Source organism: Antennarius striatus, chromosome 6 (genome assembly GCF_040054535.1).
Source record: "Antennarius striatus isolate MH-2024 chromosome 6, ASM4005453v1, whole genome shotgun sequence".
NCBI classification, from domain to species: Eukaryota; Metazoa; Chordata; class Actinopteri; order Lophiiformes; family Antennariidae; genus Antennarius; species Antennarius striatus.
In genome coordinates, this window is record NC_090781.1 from 4080715 (window position 1) to 4097268 (window position 16554).

Consider the following 16554-nt stretch of genomic DNA (forward strand, 5'->3'; position numbering starts at 1 on the left):
TGTGTGGGTGTGTGTGTGTGTGTGTGTGTGTGTGTGTGTGTGTGTGTGTGTGTGTGTGTGTGTGTGTGTGTGCTGTCATTTTCACTGCTTCTATATGGCTTTCCTTTTGCAGTGCAATTTCAGTGATGGAGCGTGTAGGACACTCTAAATGAATTATGTGGAGGAACACTACACCACCTCTCCTCTCTCATTGGATTATTGCTCCTCTAAAAGTGAAAATACAGTGATTGACTGTCTCTGCAGTTACATTTTGATGCCAAGATGGTCAGAGCAATTTCATTAGAGTGTAGACATGCAGAAAAGCGTCAGTTCCCACGATTGTGCAGCACTGCGGACGATGCACAAATTGAATCCTGCACACTCACTGTTTTTAGCATGAAACATTACATCCTGTCTTTAAATCTAGGTGCTGTCACAGACAGTGAAAACACTCCAGACTCCCAGATGCGGTGATGATTCTACAGTCAAAGTCTGGAGACAGACTTGTCTTAAGTGTTATTGTGTCAAAAGATCTCTCATGATCTCTGTTAGGGGCTATCTGCGATCAGCTTAAACCACTTTCACATTCAGTCCAGGGGTGATTCCTGTTTGGGAAGTAGCCTCAGGCATGGTTTCTTAGAAATTGACAGACATATGTATGTATTGGTAGAGATTGTTGGATAGGAACCTCATGGGGGAGATGGTGGTGATCACAGTCCCTTTACAGGTGCAGAGATTGACGTATACTTTCTTTGTTTTGTGCCCTCACATTGGAACTGTTTGTTGAGAGATGCTGATGCATTTGTGTGATTAAAGACCAAGAACTTTGAGATCCGGCAGGAAGACATCTGAAGGATTTTCAAATGAAAGCTGTTTTAATTAAACTAACAAGCTTCCTGTTCAACAAATTCTAGATGTTTAGGATTGCATCCTTTGAAGCATTTTTAGAAGTTCCTGTTAATGGAGATTCGATTTACACACCCTGAAAGCTCCAAAACAAGCGCTATTCCAGTGCGGATTGTTTTTTGGGGGGGGTTTGACTGAAAAAAATTTGTGCTGCTTAAAATAACTTGATTGAGAAGTTGAGAAGTTGAACATGATCTCTTAGATTACAACATTATATTGGACAGGTTTGTTTCTGCAGCTCCATTTGCGTTATTTACTCCTGTCAGCAGTTTTAATCTTGAGTTAGAATGCTGATAGTTCAGTCAGGATGTCACATTTACCATCCTGAAGCTGAAGACAGGAGCTCCTGATTTAATCAGATCGCCTCTCCATCTAAACTTTCATTCTATCCATCCAACACACGTTTGACTGACTGATGGATCTGCAGTGATTCCATCCGTCTCCACATCCAGCTTCACAGTCTGGCTTCAGTCAGAGTCGGTCCGCTTCTTTTTAAGGAACTCAGGGTGAAACGAGAATACACTTCCTATTGTTACACACAATCAGCCTGGCTGTTCACACCAGAAGGTTAGTGTGGCTCATTTTTTTCTTTAGATCGAATTCCGTCCAAACTTTGTTTTAGGACAGGCCAGGAGGTGGAGAAGGACCGGAACATTTTACTCTGCAAAAAGATGATCAGGTCCAGAATAACGGTTGAGTTCTTATTCCAGCAGGTGTGTGTGTGTGTGGGGGGGGGGGTCCAGAGGGTTCTCTGGTTGTCTGTTCTTTAGCAGATGAAAAAAATTTTCAGAAGTCTCTCTCTCTGACCTCCACATGTTTCTGGATAGCGTCAACTTTTATGTGAAAGTAAAACAAGTGGTGACCCACTTTTTTTTACAGACCAACAGTTATATAGATTGAAAAAAAGTAAAAGACATGATTGTGGAGAACGGATAATTGTTCTTTTCTCTTAATTTTGTCTGGTTTTTATTTTAGTTTGATGAACATTAAAAGGTTAGATGTTTCTTTGTTCAGAAAACACACAGTACTGTTGATAAAGCAAAGTGGAGCAAAATCAATCAAATGCTGCATTTGTAAAACCTGAACAACATAAAGGCTTTATGTATTTATGTATTTACTGTCTGTAATGTGATACAGTATTAAAGAAAAGAAAATTGAAAGACATTCAACTGAAAACAATATGTTTCCAGAAATAGGATGCTACTTAAACTTTATCAGATTCCTCAGACTCTTTGTGCTTTTTTTAGAACAATTTAGCTGTAAAAAAAATTTTTATTCCACATGGAATAAATGGTAGGTCACCTCAGCGTCTGTTGTCCCCTGATGTGATTGCAGGAATGTGGGCTTGAACAAGAGAGAGAAGGAGGTGGAGGGGGGAGAGCAAAGGGCTGTGTGTTGTTAATGCAGCCGGGTGGCACGTGTGCAAGAAGGGGGCTGGGCCAAACAGGAAACGATGAGGTCATAGCAAAAGTGGGAGACGAGAGGAGGGCAGTGGTGGTGGTGGGGGGGAGTCAGGAGGAGTAACATTGATTCACAGATGAGCTCAGTTGAAAAGGCGTGGGCCGCTCCCTCTCTCTCCCCCCCCCTGTCTCCCCGGCCGGTTTTTGGCCGTCGTCAGTGTTTTGTTGTGACAGAGGAGGATTCGGCCGCTCCAGTAGAATGAGGTAGGACAGCAGGAAGGGACGACGGCCCCTCGCTGACATGGTGGGAGACCTGTTCTTGTGGAGCTTCTGCTGTCTCAGGCTGTGGAAGAAAGAGCAGAAGGTGAGGCCGTGTTTAAGAAGTGATGTGGAACAGAAAGAGACAGTCTGACACAGATGGTTGAGTTTCCACATTCTGTCTGCACGTCTCTGTTTTTAATCTGACGTTAAAGAATGATGCTGCATGTTTTGTTTTTGTTTTGTCGTTTTAAACTGGGTCACTGTGTTTCCAGGTTGGTACAGATCTGTCCGTCTCCTCTGCGCTCTGGTTTTTTCTGCTATTTTTTCTTGTCATGAAAAACTGATGAGCAATGTCTATTTTTAGAGGACATCAGGCCCACATGAAAGAAGGACTTAAAGCACAACTCAAATATGGACAACAGTCATGTCTAATAAGTGTCCCTGCACTACGTTATATTTATTTGCCACAGTGTAAATCTGACCGGGGATGTGAGAGAGGAGCCTTTTTTTTTTCATTTCTCCCTTTTGCAACCTTATGAGGTAATTTTATAAACATAATCACATTATTTGTTCATTATTAGAGGACTGTGACTTCTAGTGAAAGTGCAGCCGATCAGGGCGGCCTAGGGATTCAGCTCAACACATCATATGTGTGTTTAAGCACTCAGTGTTGTTATGGGGTCAGCATTCGGCCATTTGCCAGAAGGGAGTGAAGTCAGAGGATCCAGCTGGTGTTTATGTGGGACCGTGAGCACATTCACAAACATCTTCAGATTGCACTAGTTTTAAATGACATTTGTTCTATGAAATGTAAAGTTTAATAAGAAATTGGGCAAATGCTGCAAAGCCCAAACGTCATTTTCTGACATTATAAGTCAAGAAAACCAAGAACCAAATTTTAGAGGCGACTATTACTCTGGATTTACATCTGTGGTGTATACTCATGAAACGTATACAGGTGCAATACAGAAATGTTCTGCTGTGATTTCAGTTGTGTTGGTTTGTCTCCACTCGCTTCAAGTCTGAACAAACAAACCAACTGAATGAGTGTCACTCAGGACGTTCCGTCACCATAAATACCCCCAAACGGCTTTCAAGGTTGTGTTCACATTCCGCAGCTAGCTCGTATATCACAGCTCTAATCTAAAGGACTGTGATCCTTCAGTCTGGGGATTATTTGTTAATATCAGCACCCAGGTGTTAAGCTACCAAAAAAAAATCGTCGTTCTAACATGAAGCATTTGGAGGGAAACGTAAAAGAAGCAGTATGAAATACTGACCTGTCTGGCCTGAGACTATAAACCCAAAAATAATGCAAAACACTACTTGCATGAATATAATTTGCATTGGTGTGTCTGAGGTAAAGGAACAGTGACGTACTTGCACACGTGAGCAATGCACATATATGAAACGTACCCTCAGAGGCTTGCGACACGTGTGACTAAAGATAAGATAAAGATAAGAAGAAGAACGACTGTACTCATCTGATGATGCGTTCAGGCAGCCGCGTGGTTTGATGTCATGGTTTAAAATTATATTCATCCCTATCCTTATAGCTACAGAAGGAAGAGGAAGTATGTGGAGATGGCAGCTGGTGTATGTGTGTGTGTGTGTGTGTGTGTGTGTGTGTGTGTGTGTGTGTGTGTATGCATTTGTATGTGTTCACATGGCTGCGGTGTTAAGTTTCAGAGCTACACACCCTTTTCACGTCCATCCAGCTGTCTGGTCTTCCTGTTTCCAATTTGCATGGCTAAGTGAAACACACACACACACAAACACACACACACACACACACACACACACACACACACACACACACACACACACACACATATTCAAACGTAAGCAGCTCCCCGAACAAAACAGAATGTATATTAATCATCTTGGAGTCTGTCTCTGATCAGTTACTTCCTCTTCGTCTCAGCTTCTGTTCTGTCTTGTTGGTTTCATATTCTGAAAAAACATTAACTGCAAATATTTGTTTGCAAATTACTAGACTACACTTAAAAATGTCACCCCCCCCCCCCTTTGAATGTTATTGACTGTTGTCTGTGCAGTGCCCCTACTGAATTAGCATCACAGATCAATGCGGTGGAGCAGGGCTGTCGCAAGGTCCAGTCCTTCCAAAATGTTCTGCTGTTCAAAGCAGAAAACGAAACCACAACCAGAGCCTCAAGGGGGGGTTGGGGGCAAACTGCTCGAGCTGCATCTGCCTTCAGTGCTTCATAGCAGCTCATATTTAATCATAAGAGTCGTATGTATCTGAGCGAGTGGGTCGTGATCATGAATGGGCACAACATTACCTGGCAGGGAAAAGGGTCGATGTTATATATGTGTGTGCCACTTCATCGATTTGTCCCTCAGTGTGAGGAAGGACACAGTTTAATCCAGAACTAGTAAGAGAGTCTAAATGGATGGATGGATAGAGGATATACAGTTCTGGAAGAAATTTCGTAAGTAGAGACGCGTTTTCCATGCAAATGCCCTAATCCGTTCCAAGCCCCCAAAAATTCAGACATAAATGTTTTATAAATCATAAAAATGCATCAAAGCATGTAACAAATATATGTTACGATTAGATTATTACACAATAAATGAGAGTTGTGCATAACGTAAAAAACAAGGAATAAAAAAGAACAAAAACGATGGTCATTTACCTTTTAACTGCTGTCCTCATTGTTCTTTGCCCTCTTTGGTTCATGCCCTCTTGCCCCACCATGAACAACAGAGTGAATTCCAGTCCTCCTTCTGAACTTCTCCAACCACCCACGCAACGCCTTAAACTCCTTAAACGTCCTTTTGTTTTAATAACGTGGTGATTGTAGATGCATTGCGGCCATATTCTTTGGAGAGATCAACCAAACACATCCCTTTTTCATGCTTTTCTATCATGTCTTGCTTTGTTTGTACGGACAAAAAAACTCTTTTCTTCGTCTTTTCTTTTCCTCTTTTCTCCGTCACTTTCTTGGGGTCCGTAGTGAATACTCCAAAAGTTAATATATTTACGTAAAACTATCTGAACACCTCATGGGTCGAGGGCCGAATGACGAGGACGCTGCATAGACACCTATCTAGCTCCACACAGAAGTCCCTCTTAGCCAATGGGATGCCAGGATGCTAGGTAATAGCCAATGGCAGAGCAGCTATAAGAATGTTGCGTTCAGGAACCTGTGGGAGCTGCGAGTATCAGCCCATACTGTGTTTTTACATTACGTAAGTCGAAATTTTTTTCGTAACTAGAGGCAATATTTTCCTGCTGAGAACTTTCATAAGTACCACTTAAGAATTTTTGTGATCTATTTGCCGGTTTTGTCTCGTGGGCCTGAAGAACACCCAGAACGGTAACCTTGGCCGTAGCGTTATCCTCTGCCAGCGTGATAAATCATTTCCCATTCTGATTTTTTTTATTTTTTTTTTTGGGTTGGACATAACTCAATTGTCTGGGTTTTTTTTTTAAACTGCCCTAAGCTCTGGAGGGGATCTGGCAGGAGGTAATTCTATTTCTAGCTCTCAGTATTACCACAATGACCAGACCTTGACCTACATCTACAACAATACTGCAGCAGTAGACTGTGGCCGTTCTGGTCACACCCAAAGTGTGAATTTCTGCTCCAGATTCATCAGAAAATCCTTCATTTGACATCCTAGCTCTGTTCTTACAGCTGATAAAAAAAGCTCCTCCTAACTGTGTCCTCGTGTTTCCTCTAACAGGTCGCAGGGGAGCAGAAATATCACCCAGAATGCTTCACCTGTCTGAAATGCAGGGCGTTCATCGGGGATGGAGATACGTACGCTCTGGTGGAAAGGTCCAAACTTTACTGGTGAGTTCATTCAACTCACACCTGAAGATACACGGCCCTGTGGCTTTTAAAACTGAACCTGTGAAGATTTTTTTATCCTTTATTTGGAATGGGGGGTTTTCCCTCTACAATGGATGATTTGGTGAATTTTAAAAAAAAAAAATTTTTTTGTGCTTTGAATTTTCCGACCTGAAGAACACAAGAACTGTCAAACCACAGTTATAGAGCCAGCAAATATTCAAAAAGTATTTCCCAACAACACCTCAAACCAGAAATAGAATGCTTTTTCTTGTATTGTATCTGTTTTAGGTTCAAGTTTAGTATCGGAGTTGTGTTAATGTGATCATCATAAACCTCAGAATTCTTCAACAGAGAGCTCAGTGTGACACAGCGACATAGAGCTGTATTCATACACAACAGCCCTTTTATCGCTGGAAGTGAGTCATCATAGTATGATGGTCTTGGATAATCACATTTATTGAGAGATTTTCCAAATTTGGAAGCAATTAAGTTGCCTTTTCTTTCTTTCTTAGAATTATTTTTTCGGCAGAGGAGAAGAATAAATGAAACAAGGAACAAAGAAAGAAGAATGTTTTTGGGTTTTTTTTAAATTGTGTGGTCTCACTGACTTCTTTTGAAATGAAATGAAATGAAATTTATTTTGGTTATTCATATTTTTCACATTTAAAAACAATACATATTTCAAATGTATTGATAATAACCAAAAAAAAAAGGACTGGGCTGAAGCAAATTGCTTATATAAGCCCACCTTGATTAACAAAACTTTATTGACCACTATCCAATGACTTCACCTCAACAAATTTACAAAAAATTTTAACCATCAATGAACTCATATTAATTTTTTTCCTGAATTTAGACAGAATTTTTATCAACTTAAATTCATTTTTCAAATCGAAAACCAACCGCAATATGAGATGCTGTAAATACTGCTTCACTGAGAAATTGTTGTCCTCTTTCAGACCCGAAACATTACATTTCTATTTCCTGTTCCTAAACAATCCTTCTCCTCTCTCCCCGTCTGGCTCCAGTGGTCACTGTTACTACCAGACCATAGTCACCCCGGCGTCGTTGCCAGATTCGCCCTGCTCCCGGATCCCTCACACCGTCACCCTCGTGTCCATCCCAGCGTTAGCGGAGGGCACCAACGGTCGCAGGGGGCGAGGTTTCTCCGTGACCATCGACCAGCCTCTCAGCCCAGCCAACGGCTACAGCCCTGAACACGGACACACTGTCAGAGTCTCTCAGTGAGTCGACTGGTCTGGGTTTATGTGTTGGCACGTGTTCTCACTAGTGAGTGTGTCCATGTTGGATGAAGAGGATGAGGAAGGAGAAATGTGACTCATTTAAAAGTGTAACGGTGTAGACAAAAGGAAATGAGCTGAGACACAGTTAATTACATTTAGCACTTATATATTGTATATATCATTTCTACATATTGTGTTTCTTTGCTCAGGGTTGATTCAGACTGCATCAGCCCAGACGTGAAAAGTGCCATTCACGTTGGAGATCGGATCCTTGAAATCAATGGGACACCCATTCACAATGTCCCTCTGGATGAGGTATTAAACACACACACACACACACACACACACACACACACACACACACGCACACAAAAGTATATTTTATAGGAACTCAGTCAAGTCTAACATGTTGTTTGCTGCTTAAACTAACAAACATGTTAACGTTCATTTACTTACAGTACAGTAGGTACACTCACTGAGTTGTGAACCGTGTAGACAAATTGTTCACTCAATAGGTCACTCAGTCAAACTGTGGAAACGTGTTCTAGTGAAACCAGTCCATACTGAGTATTAGACGGTGACTGGTCCAAAAAACTTGAACTTGATGGGTAAGTAAATTGATTGCGTAGCCTAGGCCAGCAGTCTCCAACCTTTTTTGCACCACGGTTTGAGGTTTATTTTGAAATAGAGCGACTTACAATCAAATGCAATCAAAGTAGGAGAAATATCTATTATTTCTATATGTAAGGGTGAACAAGTCAATCAAGTAATAATAATGAGAATTATTGGGAGCCCTGAGCTTGTTTCTCTACAACGAGCCGGTCCCTTCTAGGGGTAACGGGAGACAATGACACCTGAAGAGAGTGCAGACGTTATGTACAGATGTCACTTTTCAAAATAAAACGTCTTCAGAATGATAATAAAAAGAGACAAATTCAAATGTTCTGTGCCGTTCGGTACCTAATAGCCCTGGACCCAGTGGTTGAGGGCCGCTGGTCTAGACTATTGCCAATTATTGATGGTGTTTTGATGGTTTATCAGAGGTCAGAGACTAAAAGCTTCATATTAAGTATATCTGATAACATTCCTCCCTCATAAATTCAAAAATGATAGCTAATGAAATATGAATGCTGATTCCCACAGTGTACATCTTAACATCTTTCAATGCATTTCTTGAGCTATAACAGAAAACTCTCCTCTTCCTCTCCAGATCGATTTGCTGATTCAGGAAACCAGTCGGCTGCTGCAGCTTACCATCGAGCATGACCCCCACAGTCGGGCACAGGAGGGAGGCTTCTCAGATGCTGAACAAGCCAATGGCCCCCTGTCCACCTCGCTGTCAGATGGCCCCAGCCCCATCCTTCCCATCACCCAGCATCCCAACAACGACATCAGTACCATGAGATCCCGCATCATCACGTAAGGCAGAGGGGTCATTTGAGGTGTTTGAGGGTTTTTTTTAAGGAATGATGAACCTGGAAATTGCATAACAGAAAAGTTGGAATAAGATGTTATTTCCTTTATTTAGCATGTTCTGTTTCCCCTTTTCTTCAAGTAACCAAGTACTCTCCTCCTGTCTTCTTCATCCATTCTTCTCTGTATCCCCTTCATCTCTATTTTCCCCATCTCTTCTGTTCTTTCTTTTCTTATCACATTATCTGGTCTCAACTCTCATGCTTCAGGCGAAGTTACAGCATCGATAAGTCACCGGGCTCCAGCAACGCAGCATCCCCCATCTCCCAGAGGAAGGACATCAATCGATCAGAGTCACTCCGTGTTGTTTCCAATCGGACGCATCGCATCTTCCGTCCGTCTGACCTCATCCACGGAGAGGTGCTGGGGAAGGGATGCTTTGGACAGGCCATCAAGGTCAGACACAGCCAAATAAACCATTCTTATGTTCAAGCATGCACTAACACGCAATACAACCTTGTAGTTGTACCTACATTGTCCAGATGATGGTAGCGTTGAGATGAGCAAGAGACAAATGGGAGTGAAGAGGTTGAATGTTGAGTTGGAATAAGGTACAGTATGTCAGGTCAGTTTATCTTGTTTTGAACAGGTGACCCACAAGGAGACGGGGGAAGTGATGGTCATGAAGGAACTGATTCGTTTTGATGATGAAACACAGAGAACATTCCTGAAAGAAGTGAGTTCAAACATCCGATCCTGCAGATGTTATGTCACTCAATAAATTCAGTCTGTTGGGTGTTGTGTAGTCAGCGGCCTTCTGACTGGAATATTTGAAGTTGTGGTAAATTGTTCCCTCCTGTGTTGTGTTAGTGTCATCACGACATAATATAAAGTCTTTGCTTTGTAATTGGTGAAGATGACTGTAAAAAAAAAAATCAGCTATTAAACAAACCCTGACCGCAACGAAACACGATTATTACTCCTGTTCAATGTTCCCTCTAATTTTTCATGTGTCTAGTTCCCTGAGCACACTGAGGACCACTGTGAGCAACATCAGATGTGCACGCTTGTATATGCACTAGTATCACGCTAGTTCAAAGTCTTGGGTCAGTGTAAACAGTGTAAATTCCTGTAACTCTTGGTCTGTAAAATATCTAATTACTCTCTTTTTTATTAGCATTTCTACTACCCATGAATTATCTCGTAGTAACATCATTCAATTATTAGTAAAAAAAAAAGTCTTAATAAACGTCACTAGAATGTGAACAAATCTGACTTAAATTTAACCTTATTTTTCACGTGGTTGTACACTTTGTCCAGGTTAATGGCTTCGTCTGTTTCTTGCTTTGAATTTTCTCAAAAAGAAAAAAAATCTCACCCAGGTTGTTTCACCACTTGTCCTTTCATTTGCATGTATAGTACTCATTCCATCTTAAAAGGACCACATTTCTTTCTTACTCTGGTTTGGTGAGTGGATGTGTCGCTGCCCATTCGTTTCCAGTCCTGAGCTAACTAACCTACACGTGCAGCGCCGCCAATGCTATGATTGGCTGCCTATCGTCAGGTTCGCTGACGTTACGCAGCGGATTGGCTGGACACCTGTCACTCACTGAGTTACAATGCAAAATTGTAACTCAAAATTACAATGTGTGAGTGATCTTTTTTTTTAAAACAAATTTTGCTTTTCCATCTAAGAGAAATGATTGGTATCCTGTTCATATTGTTTTGCAGTACATTGTAAAAAGTGGTTTAGCTCAAACGTTTTTCAGCCAGTGCAGCTCTTTACCCATTCACAAGCTTTATGTTAAGTTAAGCGAATGATCTTATTGTTACTTATTTTAAGCAAAACAAATCAGTCTTTTTGAATCCTTTTGAATTTTTTTTATTTTTATTTTAGGCTATTTACTCCAATAAAACACATAATGTCAACCATAATATGAAATGTGCGTTATGGAGTTTTGCTCAGAGAAGTATGAAGTGAAACTGGACAGAAAATGATCTCCATTGTCATCACACATCCAATCTTGAAGCCACTTTGGTCATTGACCAGCTGGAAGCAGGATTCTTCTAACACGTGACTTTCTCAGGTGAAGGTCATGCGTTGCCTGGATCACCCCAACGTGCTCAAATTCATTGGAGTCCTCTACAAGGAGAAGAGACTCAACTTCATTGCAGAATACATAAAGGGGGGCACGCTGAGGGAGATCATCAAGAAAATGGTGAGTGTTTGTACTGATATATACGTAAGTACTGTACGTTCTCTTCCTGGTCAGTCTTCAAACTATTATTATTAAACAATATTCACTAGTAAGTCAGTGCAGTATAATATCTCTTCATATTTTATGATGCTGCAGATTATAAATCAGCTACAAATAAAAAGCCTGAAAAATTAGGAATAGAACAGAAGGACATAAATTCCACCAAAAACTTTCTTTTTCTTTTTTTTAATTAATGTCACACAGCTGGCAGATGTGGGGTACGGGGTATGCAGATAATGGAGGGTAAAATGGTGGTAGGCTTTGTGCCGACAGGGATGGTACAACTATAACAAAAAAGAATTCCCCCCTCAGGGATCAATAAAGTACGTATCAATATAGCACTTTACTCCTACTCTTAAGCAACTGAAAATAAGATAAAAACATGTTGTGTGTGCCTGTGTGTGTGTGTGCGCGTGTGTGTGTGTGTAGGTTCGCTATGACGCTGATAACACAGGTACAGAGGCAGGCTGCACGTATACAGACCACAGCAGAGCCAAATACCAGCTGACTTCAACAGCTTTTAGGAATTTTCAGTGTGTAGCTCTAAGCCAGGACATCGACACACACTGCTACCTTAGCCCGAACACGAACTTCGCCTCGGGTTTGACCACGCCCTTATCTGGGGGAGAGGGGGATGTTCTCGCAGGCGGGCTCAGGATTCGTCAATTACTTTGTCAGTCACTATCCTGTCGTTACGTCACGACGGGCGCTGATCTGAAACAAATTGTTTTACGGAGTTTTACACAATTTTGTGTTTTTCTGTTGATACAGAAAGCGTTTATTTCCAGATTTTGGGAGTTGAGGGGTTTAGGGAGGACCACTATGTATATGTAGAGGCCTGAAAAAAATGTGTTTTTCATAATAGGACCCCTTTAAGTAAAAGGCTTCTTTTGACATATAACTTGATTCCTGCTCACAGGACAGCGCCTACCCCTGGAGCCAGAGGGTCAGTTTTGCCTGTGACATAGCTGCTGGGATGGTGAGTCCAGAGAAGAAAAAGTATAGATGTGATTTTATCAAATGTGTGAAGCTTCTTCAAACAATTACATTTCTTGATACATGGGAGTGGCTGGAGGTGCATTGCGTCATGTTCCCTGTTTTCTCCCTCTAGTGGTTATAATGAGATATAACACCTTCTAGTATTATGTTGACGTTTTCGATCCCCTTCTTTGGACATTTCAGCATGTATTCCTGCAGGATTAGACCGTTGGTTCTTAATGTCTCCCCTTGATTTGAGCACAATGATGAATGGGAGGAAAGACTAGATTATTGTTTCTGCAATAACAGCTACTTGGAAAAAAAACAACAAGGGAGCATCGTTCCTCTTGGTGTGCAGTTACAAATAAAAGCTTCTATTTTCTGTTTGTGTTTTCTTTCTGCCTGTCCGTCCGTCCGTCTGTTCTTCAGACGTACCTGCATTCCATGAACATAATTCACAGAGACCTGAACTCACACAACTGTCTAGTCCGAGAGGTAAGAACACGTAAGTGCGTGTTAATCCGGGGACGCACCTGTGCACATGCAGCACGTTTGATTGATGTATGGTGGTGTGCCTGTCGTCTGCTGGGTCACCACGGTTACGGAAACAGAGAGTTGTTGTTGTTTTTTACCATTAGCTTCAGCAGATTAAACCTTCTTGAACCATGCCACACATTTTATATGAGCGATTACAGAGATTGTCTTCTTTATTTGTCGGTATCGCATTGAAACAAAGGTATGGAATTCAAGCATGTCCAAAGAGAAGAGAAACTAGTTCAACACTTTATCTCTTTTATCATTCTGCTGTTGAATGAAATATCCTGCCTTCCCCATACCATTTCACGACTTGCTTACCTTTTTGGTGCAGAACAACACTGTGGTGGTGGCTGATTTTGGGCTGTCTCGGCTGATGGTGGATGACAAACACGAGGAGACCTTATTGCAGGGTAAACTGGCCGGCCTGAAGAGACCCGACCGCAGGAAGAGGTACACTGTAGTAGGAAACCCTTACTGGATGGCTCCGGAAATGATTCATGGTACGATCTACAGGACACTCGTGCTTCATTTGATGACTTTATGTTACAGTTGTTGCGTTTCTGACCTCAGCTGTCTGATTATGTTTTTCCTCCCTCCCCTCCCAGGGAAGAGCTACGATGAGAGAGTGGACATCTTCTCCTTTGGCATCATGCTGTGTGAAGTGAGTCACGCTTTGCTCTCATTCATTCAAACCCAGATGGATTTATGATCAATTATTTTTCAAAATCTCCATAATTTAAAAGTACTGTCCTTTTCATTTTAAATTATTAAATCCTTTAGAAACACTATTCATTTAGTAAAAATGTTTCAGTTTGCAGTCTTCCCTATAGGAAACCTTGTATTTGGATATGTTACACATGCATCATACAGAGCATTGATTGATCTGTCAGCTCCTTGTGATAATCTTAAAATACCCGTTTCATTTTAAGAGATAAATCCTTCTTCTTCAAAGCCCCAGTTCTCCAAAACAGATATTTATTCTGAATGAAAACTCAGCCCCGAAGTGCGGTGAGCTTTACTCCTGACCACGCACCAACCATCCACATAATTTGAGCTTAACAGTTCAGTTTAGTGACTAAGAATATGGTCTCCCCAGATGGGCACCATTAGTCAGTGAAAAGTGTAGTGATTAGAGAGGACAGAAAAGCAAAGTTGTCTTCATGTGGCCGCTGACAGGCACACAAATGGCAATTGTGGTCCGTTGGGAACAATCAGCCTCAGTTTGGGGGTTTATTGGTCTTCAACAGGCAGATTCTCTGAGCTCTGACAGCTCTATGTTTAACTCCTCTGTCTCTTTCTCACTGATTCTCCTGCTCCTTCCAGATCATCGGCAGGGTGAACGCAGACCCAGACTACCTCCCCAGGGCGACCGACTTTGGACTGAACATTTCAGGCTTCCTGCAGCACTATTACCCCAAAAACTGTCCCCCTGCTTTCTTCCCCATGGCTGCTGTGTGCTGTGACCTTGATGCAGACAAACGGTCAGATCTCTACCATGGATTCAAATTCAAATGTCAGCTAAAGGAAGCTAAAAATATTAACCTAAAAACTAAATAACTTTTGTTATATTTTAAGCTGTATATAAATTTATAAAAACAACTCTAAACTTGTTCTTTATCTGGTTTCCTGACCTTTATAGGCCTGCTTTCTCTAAACTGAAGGAGTGGCTAGAAAACCTAAAGATGCACTTGGACATAGGTTTACACCTGGTGTCTGAACTGGACCAGCTGCACACGGCCTTCTGGGAGAACAACAGCCTGCACCCTCACCCCGAACATCCAGAGTAGAGCTGAACGACACCGGAGGAGAAGAAAGAATAGAGTCACCCCTACAAGGGGTGGAGCTCACCTGCGTGGGGCAGTGCAGTGGCAGGAGAGGTGGCAAAAAAAAAAAAACACACCTGAGTGTGTTGGAAGCGGCAGGTGTAGGCTGGCTCAACAGATTCAGGAGGAAGACGTGTATCTGAAAAGCCACACACTCGAGCAGCTCTCTCTCTCACACACACACACACACACACACTCCTTTTGTGCTGCTCCCAAAGTGGAATATTTCATATGCAATCCCAGACTCTTAAATCATGATTGAACTAATTGATTAGAATTAACTGTACAATATATAAATATGTGCAAATATTTAGGGTGGAAAAAAAAGAAGAAGTAATTTCCTTATGGGGATTATTACAGGATTGAGTGATTGATTGATTGATTGATTGATTCATCTTAACATCAGGACTCATTCCATTCCATTAAGTATACTTACTGTACTTACCGTAGTGTGTGTATTCATGTGGATAAAGGAGTCCAAACAAAAAGGCAGGAGTCGAACCTTGAGCCTCATCACAGAGAGCGTTGTGCAGCGTGTGCTCGCACGTGTTTCCCGTTTGGTTTTATTTATTTTCTTCACAGGAAGTGCAGGAGAGGGGCTGGTCAGAGGAGATTACCTCACCGTCTGCTGTCTAGATGTAAACAGCTGGCTAAAGAGTGCACGACTGTAAATAATGCTGTGGGGTTAAACCCCATCCACCCTGTCGCTCTGACCTCATTGGTGATAAACGAGTGCGTGTTCTGTGGTGCTGCCCCCTCCCTCATTTATTATGTAGCACTGATTTAGCATCTTTTTGTATACATTTGATACACTTACTATTTTCCAGAGCTATTAGCATATCTCATTCATATTGGAGTTTCATCTCGTACCTTAAACACAACATATAATACACACACATTGTAAATCTTTTAAATATTGTAAAAGTACAGACATATTTTATATACACATGCCACATTGCCATCATTTTTTTTGGCCGACCACTCAAAATTAAAGAGGGTCAAATTTGCCTGCAGTTAACGGGGCGTAGCAGGAAGTTTTACCCTCACCATAGTAGATTTTTTTTTTGTCTTTTTCACCCAAAAAGATTTAGAAGGTTCATTTTATATTCACAGAGATGTGATGGAATTAGTTATCATTCGGAATTAACATGTATGCAGAGGTAAATCCGCATATTTCGATGGATGTGATTTAATAATGGGAGTGGGCTCCTTTGTCTTATGTCCCATACAGTAGAGGTCCGCCAGGTTCTCATTAGGATTAGGATCCCATCGGTCAGCCGTCTGTCCACATGTCTGTTTCTGCTCCTTTTCTTGTTTACATGTGAATTCTAGCTGTAAATATGACTGTGTGTATACCCTCCTGTACCAACAAGTTTCTCTCTTGCACCTTAAAGCATTTTATTTAAATCTCAAAAACTAAAAGTCTTTTCTCTCTCTTTCTCTCTCTCTCTGTCTTTCTCTTGCCTGTCCTTTATCTTACAAGCTGCATGATTTACCAGCCAGGTCTATTCAGCTTCTTAATCGAGCTGTTTTTTTGGGGGAGGGGGTGGGGGGTGGGGGGTGGGTTGAAGTAAGAAAACAACTGCTGAGAACACCAGGCTTTAAAGGAAATAAGAAAAAACGTAGCGTCTATTTTGTATTGATCTGAGTACTTTAATTTGCACTATAAGACATAAAGGCAGATTGGAGGTATGTTTGTTCTTTTCCTCTGGTGTGCTAACTTAAGGAATTGAATTTTGTCAGTTCAGGTTGATATTTGAATGCAAGCCATTGACAGAGCCTTTCATTTGTAAAAACTGGATCTGGGAAATCCAACCCAGTGATACCGAACTGGACCACATGACGATCAGTGATGCTTCTAATTCTTCTGTGGCTATCGTTTCATGTTCAGACCGTCGTCATGCATCTCCAGAAACCATCATGGCTGCTTTTCT

The 16554-nt window shown here is 41.5% G+C and overlaps 1 protein-coding gene across 3 annotated transcripts in view; it reads left to right on the plus strand.

The window, feature by feature from the left end:
- Window positions 1-16151, plus strand: part of limk1a (LIM domain kinase 1a) — a 50372-nt gene extending 34221 nt beyond the window's left edge. For 2 of the 3 annotated variants that reach the window (XM_068316752.1, XM_068316753.1), the window contains 13 exons: window positions 6258-6367; window positions 7396-7611; window positions 7821-7926; window positions 8822-9030; window positions 9294-9480; window positions 9674-9760; window positions 11112-11243; window positions 12202-12261; window positions 12690-12755; window positions 13129-13297; window positions 13403-13458; window positions 14121-14278; window positions 14437-16151. In XM_068316752.1, coding sequence (XP_068172853.1) covers window positions 6258-6367; window positions 7396-7611; window positions 7821-7926; window positions 8822-9030; window positions 9294-9480; window positions 9674-9760; window positions 11112-11243; window positions 12202-12261; window positions 12690-12755; window positions 13129-13297; window positions 13403-13458; window positions 14121-14278; window positions 14437-14584 — 1704 coding nt within the window. In that variant the 3' untranslated portion in view covers window positions 14585-16151. Of the gene's footprint in view, window positions 1-1963; window positions 2650-6257; window positions 6368-7395; window positions 7612-7820; window positions 7927-8821; window positions 9031-9293; window positions 9481-9673; window positions 9761-11111; window positions 11244-12201; window positions 12262-12689; window positions 12756-13128; window positions 13298-13402; window positions 13459-14120; window positions 14279-14436 lie in introns of those variants that run through there. The other variant, XM_068316754.1, reaches the window with a different exon arrangement.
- Window positions 16152-16554: the final 403 nt, after the last annotated feature.